At 35.7% G+C, this 12798-nt stretch overlaps 1 protein-coding gene across 1 annotated transcript in view; it reads right to left on the bottom strand.

Annotated features, from left to right (window-relative positions):
- MARCH6 (membrane associated ring-CH-type finger 6) overlaps positions 1-12798 on the bottom strand; it is a 58636-nt gene that overhangs the window by 21849 nt on the left and 23989 nt on the right. Inside the window, exons 5-15 of the mRNA XM_015821281.1 lie at positions 12585-12657; positions 11621-11789; positions 7148-7340; positions 5254-5315; positions 4599-4631; positions 3678-3729; positions 2806-2864; positions 1767-1847; positions 1368-1436; positions 1159-1233; positions 279-413 (exon numbers count right to left, since the gene is read on the bottom strand). Of these exons, the coding sequence (XP_015676767.1) occupies positions 279-413; positions 1159-1233; positions 1368-1436; positions 1767-1847; positions 2806-2864; positions 3678-3729; positions 4599-4631; positions 5254-5315; positions 7148-7340; positions 11621-11789; positions 12585-12657 (1001 nt within the window). The remainder of the gene's footprint in view (positions 1-278; positions 414-1158; positions 1234-1367; positions 1437-1766; positions 1848-2805; positions 2865-3677; positions 3730-4598; positions 4632-5253; positions 5316-7147; positions 7341-11620; positions 11790-12584; positions 12658-12798) is intronic.

Genomic DNA, 12798 nt, shown 5'->3' with positions numbered 1-12798 from the left:
GACGTATCACAATCTTTTTTCCATTGCCGGCAATGGGGTGGGTGCGGTTTTGCCATGACGAATCCGGTCCGCAGGCCGGCAGTTTGACACCCCTGCCGTATGCTATTTCAGACAAATGGCTATCCAGTCTCTTCTTAAAAAGTTCCAGTGTTGGAGCATTCACAACTTCTGGAGGCAGGTTGTTCCACTGATTAATTTGAACATCCAATAATTTTTTTGCAATGTGGAAAACTGTTAACATTTAACACCTAGGTTTTCAATATATTTTCAGTACTTACCTCTCTCAGGAGGAGGATGAAGGATGCAAAATAGAAGACATATACCATTCCAACTAGCCAGTGTAGGAACATTGTAGTGCCAGGAGCAGACTGAAAGCTCAATTCTCTATCCTTCAAAGTAGCATCAAACATTTCCTATGTAAAAGATATCAATGATATTTTTCTGCTTTTCAATCTGGGAGTGACTCAGAGCTTTAAATGACAAAAAACACAAACCTTTTACATGTTCTCATAGTAAGAAAACACCTATAGAATCTCCATTATGATACTGGATGGCCTATCATTATTTTTCATAGAATTTCAACATTTAATTGTATGTGAAAAATAAATGTTTTTTTAATATAACTATAGTAATAAACAATCTTCAATATCTAACACTAAACAAAATCTAAAAGTTAAATTCCAATTTACAAATACAGGCAGTCCTCAACTTATGACCACAACCGAGCCCAAAATTTATACTGTTAAGTGAGACATTTGTTAAGTGAATTTTGCCCCATTTTACGACTTTTCTTGCCACAGTTGTTAAGTGAATCATTGCAGTTGTTAAGTTAGTAACAAGATTGTTAAGTGAAACTGGCATCCTCATTGACGTTGCTTATCAGAAGGTCACAAAAGATGATAACATGACCCAGGGACACTGCAACCATCATAAATATGAACCAGTTGTCAAGCATCTGAATTTTGATCACATGACACTATGGGGATGTTGCAACGGTTGTAAGTGCAAAATAGTCATGAGTAATTTTTTTCAGTGCTGTTTGAATGATCACTAAATGAACTGTTGTAAGTCGAGGACTACCTGTATAACTTCTCTCAGGCAAAATTGGCACTGCAAAACAAAGTACAGCAATAGTTTTCCCCAAAATACTAGTCTTACCAGCGAACAAATGTCCAGCCACCAGCCACAGATAAGAGGAAAAACACCTATTTCTACCACCACTAATAAGGACACCTGCAAAATAAAAAGTCAGATAGTTGTTTGTATATTCACAAGCACTGCATATTGACTTAATTTGTATTGGTTTTTATAACTTTCTGCCTACAGATTCACTTTTAGTAAATATCTGATTTTTAAGACTGCCTTACCTTGACAACGATGTAGCACACACCAAGCAAGCGACGTGATCTCTGAAATTTTACAAGCGCTGCTACACCCTATATAATATGGTCAAAGAAATAGATATACTTCATAGTGTAATATTACTTTATGGTTGAAGGTGTTAATTCACAGGAAATCATTTCAGTCAACAGGACATTCTAAGCCCCACATAAATAGAGTATGCAATCCTCTGTGCTTCAAACACTCTACTATAGAGGGAGCCTGATGCTAATAATCTAAGAATGGAATACAATTAATTGATTTTTTCTACCTCAAGAAGATTTACCTCAAAAGAGATAAAGCAAAATCTACTAAGTCTTGGAATATAGAAGAGAGATCAACCAATGTTCAAACGTTAAGATTTATGCAAATATATAAAAGGATACATGACTGACAATTAATGAGACTGCCAGCAGCACATAGCCAACGATGGTTGTGATTAGGCCTTCAAAGTGAGAAGCTTGAACCTAAAAACCAAAAACACACAGCATGTATATATCAAATAGAATATATCATGTATATATCAAATAGACCACTTTTGTAAGAAGTCTATAAAACATTTTGTGGTACAATATAAATCAACCATCAGGTTTTCTGTTACATGTGCTTTTCATTCCTAAATAGATTTTAACACTAATGATGCTGATATTTATTATTATTTTAGCTGACTGAACATTACATAACTGCTTAACTATGATAGATTAATCAAACAGTTATAAACAGAGACTAGATTTATCTCCTGCCCTTTTTGTAGAGAAACTCAAGTAGGCACACATAGTGCTCCCTTCCTATTTTCCACCCCACAACAAACCTGTGAAATGGGTTGGACTGAAAGAGAGTGAGTGCCCCCAAATCATTCAGTGAACACCTACGGCAGAAGTAAACTGGATTGAAAATCCCAATCAATATTCACTTGATTCACCACCAATAATCATACTCATACTACCCACCCAAAGTAGCTCAGTGAAAGAGATTCTGATCAGGTAGAAATGTCCTTCCACTGGCCATACCGTAGTTTGTGGCTACCACTTAACATTCCCTTTCCCAAATTTCCTGGCATGTGCAGGTACTGAGGGTTGAAGAGAATTATTTGCTTTTCAAAAAGAAATCATTGCTTTCTTATCTTGTGTGATTCTGCTGAATGGGGGGGGGGGACAGAAAATGCTGTCTGAAAAATATCTACTATGAGAAAAACTGGGTGCTCTTTCACCTATATTACAGTTTTTGCAGAGAGGAAAACTAAAAAAATCACAGATACATTCCTTCCCTAGGTTCTTGGCAGAGGTTGTGCTTGGTTTTTTTTTTTTTATAAAAATCCAACACACCGGATAAAAATCATCCTTCCTTTACTCAACAGGAAAGATCGGAAACCAGGACAATTCAGTTCACAAGTAAAATTTCTGTGGGATTAACAGAAACACTTACATATTCTTCAAAGCCAAGTCCAACTATAGAGAAGTGGCCGATGTGATAGGGGCAAAATGCTAGGAGAAAAAGAAATTGGTGATAGATGGCTCTTTCTGATGAATATACATCTTAAAACTAACCATTTGATAATAAATGGATGCAAATAACTGGGTTTATAAAATTTGCTATATAAGCATGGCCCAAGTTATGCCAAATAACAATTTAGTGCAAATGAAAAGCTCAAAAACCTTTTCAGCATATGTCTTGTTTTGTTATTGGATTGAACAATTCTGGTCATGATTAGCTGTAATTGGTTTAAAACAAGTCAATTTCAGAATTCAGTTGACCATAATTACAATTAACCACAGTTCGTCATTCAGAAACTTGATGAATTAAAAGCAGAAATGAAAGCTATCAGCCCCTTCTAGACGACAAAAGCCATGAGCCCAAGTCTCTGCGTGGACCAATTATATTTGGGTGAAAATACAATTATTCAATAAAGCAAAGTTTGATTAATACTGTCTGGATTTTATAGATTTTGTAAAAAGTAGCTTCAAAATGATTAGTTTTCACAGCAAAACTATTTTTCTGCAATTTCAGTTTGCATGGATTATAATGTATTAGAATAAAAATCAGACGCAACAAGTAATGGTATGAGCACACTCCTGGGTAAAAAAAACCATTTGAGGCCATATGTAAAATTATAATTATGCAGTCACTAAATTGCATGCAGGGCCATTATGGAGCCAATCTCCTTTAAGGAACATGAAAAAAAGCTATTTCTTTTCCTAACAAAATCCCATAATTAGTAGTTAAAATTCATGCAGCTCTATCATAATTTGTACCATATGAAAAATTATTCTGAAATAACTGAAAATGCAGTAACTTACCAAAGACAAGTATGAAAAGTGTGTTTAATGATACCACCCAAAACACATGTTCCTGAAGTGGGGAAAAATGAAAAAAACAACAACTGATAAGCAATATTATCTTACATTGTGTTCTTGTCATTCTGCCACTAATTCTTTTTCTAATTTTTGTACAATGCAATGTAGGATTTTCTGCAATATTCACATTATCAAGAGAAAAGCGCACATTCACGTCATCAAGAGAAAGGTGTAATGTACTGTATTTATTTGTTCAATTTGTATGGCTGCCCATTTCAAACAAGTGACTCTTGAGTGGCAAACAATCATAAAATTAATTAAAACAGTTGCAATCACCATACCAAAAGAAAAAGTAAATACATACAACAATTGAGTATTATTATAATCCATATATGTTAGCATAGCTAGGAAATGGACCCTTTCACACAAGCCTGGGCATATAAGGAGGTCTTCAAGGCCTTCCGAAAGGCCAACAGAGACAGGACCCTCTTAATCACTGGAGGGAGAATGTTCCAGAGGGCAGGCAATAGGCAAAAAAGACATACCTCCTGGTCCTCACCAGCCAACATTCCTTGGCTGACACGACCCAGAGTATGCCCATCCTGCTGGACCAGAATGGACAGGTAGAAACAACTGGGAGAAGATGGCCCCTCAGGTAACTTAGTCCCAAACCATGAAGGGCTTTAAAGGTGAAGTGCACCCAGAAACACACTAGAAACCAATGCTGTTCATGAAGTAGTAGGTATTATATATGCTGGCTAATCAACACATTACCTGTGCAGTAAATATGTCACAAATATTAAACTTTTTTTTTTTTTAAACTTGGCATTTCTAAAAAGTAAGTGGTATATTTAGCTGACACTATAGTCAAAGATTTAACATATTTGGATTCAATAATAACAATAACCATTACAATTTACTTACCAAAAAAACTAGGGAACCATCAAGTCCAAGCATCTATGAACAAGAGATAATTTTGAACATTAACTAACATAGCATTCAAGAGGCTGCTAAGTTTTAAAGAACTGCTATTTCCCAACCTGTTCTCAATTTGTTGGAAAGGTGCAAAAGTTAAAGTGGGTTAAAAGTGACACACCAAGTGGGTTGATACACTGTACCCAAGCATTAATTATGGTTTATAAATCAAAATGGCTGAGTTCACACATTATGCTAGTGGATCAAACACTGTGAATTAGTACAATATGAGCAGCCAATATATGCTGGTCTCTGACCATAATAAAGGTTTGTTTTGATGAATAATATTTTTACAAAGTATCACAGAAATGTGTATCTTTTATTGCCAAATTCAACTGGAAAAGCAGCTTCAAAAAGGAACTAGAATTAGAGAAATAGCAAAAGAAAAAAGGATACTTTATAAAGTTATATTTTGCAATTTTCACACTCTAAATTGTTTCAGGAATTTTTACAAAGTATATTTTCCCTTGTAAATATGCCTTTCTTACCAACAATATTCTCTCTCTTCCCCAAATTGCTATTTATTTCTATTAAAGGTTATTTTGTATCAACTGTAATATACTACAAGGAAAAAACTCTTTCTGAACATATAGGCCATACTCACTCTCTCCCATGTAAGTTCTTCTGCTGCTCGATCCCATTCCAACGCATTCCAATTCATGTCATCTACACAGAGTATCAAAATATTATTAAAGAAATAAAATTGATATATATGCTATATTCTTCAAGGAGAACACTATTTGTATTTGCTCCAGGCTTGGACAGTTCTAGTTTGATGGTTGAGTAACATATTGGGATGTTATCCAGGACATGTTTGAACTCCTGGAAACAAAGGAATTGGAAAGGATTGTCTGTTCTATAAACACTGCTGCTGTATATGGGATCTGGACCCTTACTTCTAGCTCATCTAGGCAGGAAAAGGGTATGCGAATGACTAGATCCAAGAAACTGGACTTTCTCTTCTTGGACAGAGGATATGACACTAGCACTAATGATGTTACCCATACCCAATTTGGATTAATGAAACATCTGCAAGAAAACAACCAAGCTCAGAGAGGAGCAAGGACCCCTCATTTCAACCCTGAGCTACAAATATTCTCCTTTATTGATGTGCCACCTGCCTTGGAAGAACAGTCTCTCTTGAAGAAGGGATCCCTCTTTCCAGTCCTATCGAAGAATTATCATCCTATTTCCAACTATCCCTTTGGGGAGAAAGCTGTTGAAAATGTACTGTTTCAGCTGCCGAGAATTATTGATGACATGGATTATCTGGAAACTTTTCAGACTGGATTCAAGCCCAAGTACAGAGCAGAAGCAGTACTCTTGTGACCCACAGTGGGACCTAGGGGATGGGAGCTTCCCTCTCTTGTTTCTATTAGGTTACTTCACATCCTTCAGTATCACCATAAGGTCAGTGTGCTGGTGGTTCCACTCAGTGCTTATAGATGGGGAGCAATTGAGCAGATGGAGTCCATCCCTGCCTGAGGCAGAATTTGGTGTCTGGAAGATGTGAGAGTTCACGTGGATAGAAACAAACTTAAGATTTAACCTCAGAAAGACAAAGTTACTGTTTATCCAGAAACATCCTGATCTGTGAATATTCCAGTATTAGTTCTGGACAGAGTTGCTTTACCAATAAAGAAAATGATCTGCACTTCCACTAAACGAGATAGAAACTCTGATTGGAAGCTTTGATCAGGATGCTCAGTCTATAGTGATTCATATCATCATCACTTGTACAAATTACTGCATTATGGTCTATAAAGGAATATAAATTCACAAGCTACAGTTGGAACATAAGACTGAAAAGCTACTACTACCAGTAGGTGACAGGTGCTCTATAAATGTTATACCAATTCTTCAATGGCTGCATTGGTTATCAACAACTTCCAAGTCCAATTTAAAAATGCTATTTTTGATGTAGCCAGTCGTATACTGTATAATTTGACTCCAGATTATCTAAGAGGCTATTATGTCCAGATATAATCTGCCTGGTCCGTGCCTGCATGCAGGTAGTGTGTGATTAGGGCCCTGTCCCTATATAAATTCAACTGTAAACTGTCAGCAGACAATTCTGATATTGGCAAAAAAAAAAAAACAAATAAATAAATGTAGGTTAACAAACTGTACAATTAGAAAGTCCTGTTATAATAACATGTAAAGACGTACAAATATTTTGGTAACTATAAAGCTGATGTTTTCAATGTTTAGGCAGATATGGTCAGCTGTTTACCAGAATACAATAGAATAATTATTATATTTACTCAATTATTAGGGAAGTCTTAAACTTCATTGTACTTGCTGTATTGTTGTTACTGTAAATACACTGCGCAAAATTGCACAAAATGATACAATTTTTAAGTATAATTGTGTTTACTAATATTATATGATCTGAAGAAAAAACATAGTTTAGTAATCTTAGAAAACAATTTCCCTAGAAAGTAACCTTTGAAATAAATGGGCCAAAATATATAGTTGTTAAAAAGCAATCAGTATACCTTGCCCTCCATTGTTTGCATCTGCTGCATCTTCAACTACAACATCTTCTTCATCTTCATTGTCTTCTTCTTCATCATCTGGCTGTTCTTCTAGAATTTCTGGATTTTCACCTACAACTACATTCTCAGCAGGCTGGTCCACAGGCTGAACAAGTACAGCATTTTCAGCACCAGCATTTCCTACGCCCTGAGCCTGAATGCAGAAAAATCAACAAAAATTCAGTTGGACTAAGATGTTGTGCTGTACTTTGTCTATGAAAATTGTTCAAATATTTTGAAGAGGAAATGTAGAAGCAAACTTCTTTTTAACAAGGTCTTGCTGCTATAGAAAGATTCTTAATACTTCAGACCCAACTGGGAGCTGATTTGGTCTAGTGGTTAAGGCACCAGGCTAGAAACCAGAAGACCATGAATTCTAGTCCTGCCTTAAGTTTAAAAACCAGCTGGGTGACTTTGAACTAGTCACTCTCTCTCAGCCCAAAATGTCAGGCTCAGCCAACAAACCAATCAGTTAATTCCTGCTGCAACCAATGGATCAACACTTAGTTAATCTGAAAGAAAAAAAGGAAATCCTGTACTTGCAAGAAAACATTGAGGTAAAAAACAAATATTGCTATAGGGAGATTCTTAACACTTCAGCACAGAGCTATTCTAAAGCTCCATCTATAGCAGGGGTATCAAACTCGCTACATCACATGACGTGTCCCAATGTATTGTGACTTTCTTCCCCTTGCCGGAGCTGGGGTAGGTGCAGCTTCCTCGTGACGCATCTGGCCCGTGGGCCAGTAGTTTGACACCTCTGATTTATAGCATGAAAAGTAGTTCCTAGACCTAGACTGTATGTGGCCTCAGATGTCCTCGCTTTCTTTATTTTACATACGTTGGTGTCATGTTCCATGCAACCTACCAATCAGCTGAGTATAGGCTGCAGGAAAGAGAACCCTATAGCCCACTAATTGTGGGCTATAGGGTTCTCTTTCCTGCAGCCTATACTAATTGTATTAGGAAGATGATATAGCTCCAAAACTCCCTTCTACAATATGAGTAAGAATTTATATGAATATACAGTATATCAAAAGGTTCCTGACAACTTTTAAGTAGATGGTTTCCTTAGAAAACAATATGCTAAACTGAGACCTGAAGGAGGAAATAACCATAATCTGATAAAGGCTGAGTTAACCAAGCCTCAAATAATCCAGAAATTCTGGATTATATAGTAGATGTATTTTCGTATATCGCCAATCCAATTGTTTGAAATCTTAAAAGGTTTATAAGACTGAAAGCCTCTTCCTAGATTTCACATCGTTATATGACATTAAAATACATTGGGAGGGAATTTCATATGCACAATATTTTATAGATGGAAAACCAGTCTTGGCAACTTCCAGATATGCAACTTCAATTTGTATAAGGAATTCTGGGAGTTGAAGTCCATATTATTGCAAGTTGTTAAGGGTTGTAATCTGATAATTGAAACAAGCCCTCTGTAATCTATGATAACTGAAATAAACCAACTTCATAATCTATGATTTGGCTGGTTTTCTATTTGGTATATTAAGGTGAAACTCCTCTTAAAGTCCTTATGTGAGAGCTGAGAACTGTTCTGCGAATGGAACAGATATGTATACTGTTCTCTAGATAAGAATAGAGAATGAAATGACAGATATAACTAAGGTAACATATAGATACAACTAGGCTTTGTCTATGGCTGACTAATAAACAACTGTAAATGAAGAAAAAAATAATCCAGTATTTTTGGCCTAGTAGTGTATAACTTGTAACAGCTAGAGGAGTTCAGAGTTCTTTCCAGAAATATATTTATATTCTCTCCCTTATTTTAAATTATGGTGGGCCTTCTCTAGAGCCTGTTTCAAAGCTTTCCTCTTAGCAGTTCTAGAAATATGCTCAATTATCTACAGGCATCAAGAGAAACTGAACCCTCAGACCATGTCTTTTTATGATGTGAATTTTATTTAAATTTACATTCTGGCAACTTTACTGTTTGTTTTAAAAATGCCTGGCCAGAGAGATTAAAGTTACATATTTTTTTAGCAGTTAGAAATTCTAAAGTTAGTTAGTTGCAAAATTTTATTCTTTAGTAATATATGAATGCTAGTTTGATTAGATAAGGGCTTAGCCCTGATATTGGCAATGATACATTGTATAATAAGATTTTTCCTGCATAGAAACTCACAGACTTCTGGTAGACTGAGGAAAGACACATCCCACTCATAAGGTGAACTGAATTTTTTAAAATAAATTGTATCATTTCTAACTTCATTTTTAGTTTAATGTGAATTCTTAGTTATGATTTTAATGAAGTTTTGTTATATAGTCTTCAACTTACAACTGGTTGCTTATCAACCATTTGAAATGATAATGGACCTCCTTAGAGCTACTTACAACCTGCTTTTGAAGTTATGACAGCCACACTTCCCCTTGCGGTCAAGTGATTACATTTTGGGCACTTCCAACTAGCTCACCTTTACACCCATTTGCAATGTCCCAAGATCATGTGACCAAGATTTGCTATGGTTTTTGCAGGTTTCTGACATTTTCTTCCAGTTTCTGGCAAAAAATACCCATTGGGGAAAATGGATTCCCTGAACGATCACAGCATTCACTTAACAATTGCAGCATTCACTTAATGACTGCTGCAAAAAATGTCAAAAAAATCAAGTCTGGTCATGAGACACCTTGACTTATGACTGCAATGATATATAAACATATTTCCAGGTTCAATTACATTCAGAAGTGGAGGACTCCCTTTAGCAGGCACAGCATTATTCTTGGGCAACATCAAATATCTTTGTAGAGCAGAGAAGTAAGAAAGGTTCTGCAGAAGAAATGGTAGGCCAAAAGAGGTATGGCTTTCGAGGGAGAATGGGTCATTTGAGAAAGAGATAATTGCAGGATCTGTTTTTCAGTCCGCCCAGCAAATCTGGCAACTTGGGTTTACTGAGACCTAATTTGGGGAACTGAAAGGGAATAATCTTACCTAGTTCTTCCCATCCTGGTACTGTATTTAGTATCAACAGAATTTGGAGGGACGGGAAAGGGAAAGTGCCACGATAATGATGGATTTTATAAATTCTCTGCCAGGGGAGAAATTTACAGTAACTGTTCTCCTGCTACAAAGGTAAGAGACCACTTAAAATAGTTACCCATTATTTATGGAAAGATTTAAGGAAACCAATGAATTTCTGAGATGGACTGGAGAGTTTCCGTAACTATCATAGGTGATCCTGTTGAGGCCTTAGTCATGCTGCCAAAGTAACAACACAAGCCGTTGACACATTTTCTTCCAAGTGTCTTTTCCAATGTAATAGAGACCCTAAGGCATTGTAATATGCAGTAAAACAGCAGGTGGTGAAACATGCTGAACAATGGCTGGAAAATATATGGTTAAGAAAAATGAATGTGTATGAGAGCATCTGATTATATATGAGTACAGCAGCATATTTTGCTTCCCAACAAAGGATAATATTTTTGCTTCCTCTGTTGTATCTTCAAATACCCATATAGTAAAACTATGACTGAGACCGATAACACCATTCAGAAAATGCCTGAGCCTGCTATGATAGTTTCATGAATGAAACAATTTGTATGCCAAATTTCAAACCAATTCAAGTGGGACATTCAATTTTGAGGGATCAGGAGTTGTAGGTTAAGGATGTGGACAAGATGCTTGAAACCTTATGACTGATTATTTAGCTCTCAATCTGTTCACCATGGGTGTTTTAACTGCTGGTGGAATGGCCCAGATGGTAGGTCCAGACTACATTAAATACCATTCAAAAACATATGAAGTCAGTAAAAAGAGTCATCATCAGACTGGACCAAGATTTCATTACAGTGTTGATGACACCAGCTTTTCATCTGTTATACCAAAATCAAAAAGGGCTATGAAGATTTAATTCAGTGTCTGGATCATGACAAGCAATTTTAATCCTCTAATAAGACTGAAGAAGTATTGTTAGCTGAAGAAAGACGGTTGATCACTTCAGGCATGAATTGGAAATCTCAACACTTGATATCATAATGTACTCTATAAATCGTGTGAAAGCTATGGATAGTATACCATCTAACTACAAGCTTGCTCCAGTTTGAAAGTTGATGTTGTTTTCCCAACAGCGGAAGTAGGTAGTTCATAAAGGTGCTTACTGAAGCTCATTCTTATAATGCTAAACCATGATTTAGTAGTATGGTTAAACGTAGCCATTCTGTGACATTTGATAAGCGTAAGGAATAAAGCATCAGTGTTCAATGTCATTATAAACATAGCACTCTTTGGATTAAGCTCAAGTCATAAAGCTTGTCCCACGGGGAAAAATGCTTTAGACAACAGATTATATGAATGGATTCAACATGCTTTATAAACACTTTCAGGTGTTTAAAGATAGGAAAGAGAGAGAGAGAGAAAAGGCTTACATGTATAAAAAAAAAATCAATCTAAAAGTTACTGCATATTACCTCATTCTGTTGCCCAACACCATTAATGGCTTGCTGCTGATTCTGTTCTAGCCACTGTGGTGCACCTCCATGGACAATTTGTTCACGTAACCATACAAGGCTGATAAACGCACAGAGTGTGCATGTCACAACAAAACAACCTTGCAAACAGTCTGCCAATAAATTCTCCCTGTTGATGAAATATCCAATACATTATACAATAGTTGACATAACCATTAATTTTCTAAAATAATTAAAATGTATTTATTCATTATTAAACTTATTTGCCGCCCATCTTACTGTGGGGCTACTCTGAACAACTTACAACAGTAGAATATAACATTATAAAATATTATAATATTAATATTAAAGTAATATAATTAATATTTATACTTCCCAGTGGGTATTAAGACCACAAATCATTGCAGGTACTTTCCCCATATTATTGGACTCTAGCACTGTTAAATAATATTTCCTTTTAAAAACATTTTTAGATTAAACTAAAGTGATTTTTAACATCCAGTTTAATGTTTAAAGTCTGACTCTTATTTAAAATTTAAAATAATGGTCTGATATTCTGCCACAACTTATTAATGTGGCTTATTAATAGTAAAAATATTTTAAAGTGTGATTAAAATTAATTGATATTCAGCATTAATTAACTGGGTTTTATGTCGGGGGGCGGCGGCTATATAATGAGAGAACTGAATTCTGCTGCATTTGCAGGCAAAGAAGCCCAATATGCTTTTCTCAAACCAAAGGAATATTATGTTCATATACTTTTCTACCCATAATACAAAGCTAATAGTGAAATTTCATAGTGTAAGTTGCATTTAATGAATGTGTAGCAACAATTTTATACTGAATTACACAAGGGGGATACTTGCATATACAAATGAGGTAACAGTCCATAAAAGAGAAGAGTGGTCTGCAATTTAGAAGCAGAGATGAGAAAAAAACAACACACTTTTTTGTTAATACTTACGTTGATAACATATCTAATGGCAGCGTCAATAGTGAGCTCACAGAGCCAGTAAACAAGCACTTGTAGATACGGCCTAAAGAGCAGAGAAAGTAAATAAAATTCCTGATTAGTGAATGTTATCAAAATATAACTGATTAGAGTATATTTGGCAGCCTCTTCAGGGTTATCTTAACCAATACTAACAATGGCAAATCTCACAGCATATCTGAGGAAA

Source organism: Protobothrops mucrosquamatus, unplaced genomic scaffold, assembly GCF_001527695.2.
Source record: "Protobothrops mucrosquamatus isolate PMUCROS unplaced genomic scaffold, P.Mucros_1.0 scaffold1295, whole genome shotgun sequence".
Taxonomy (NCBI): Eukaryota; Metazoa; Chordata; class Lepidosauria; order Squamata; family Viperidae; genus Protobothrops; species Protobothrops mucrosquamatus.
Note: the sequence above shows the minus strand (reverse complement) of the source record. Positions and strands in the feature narration are given on the sequence as shown.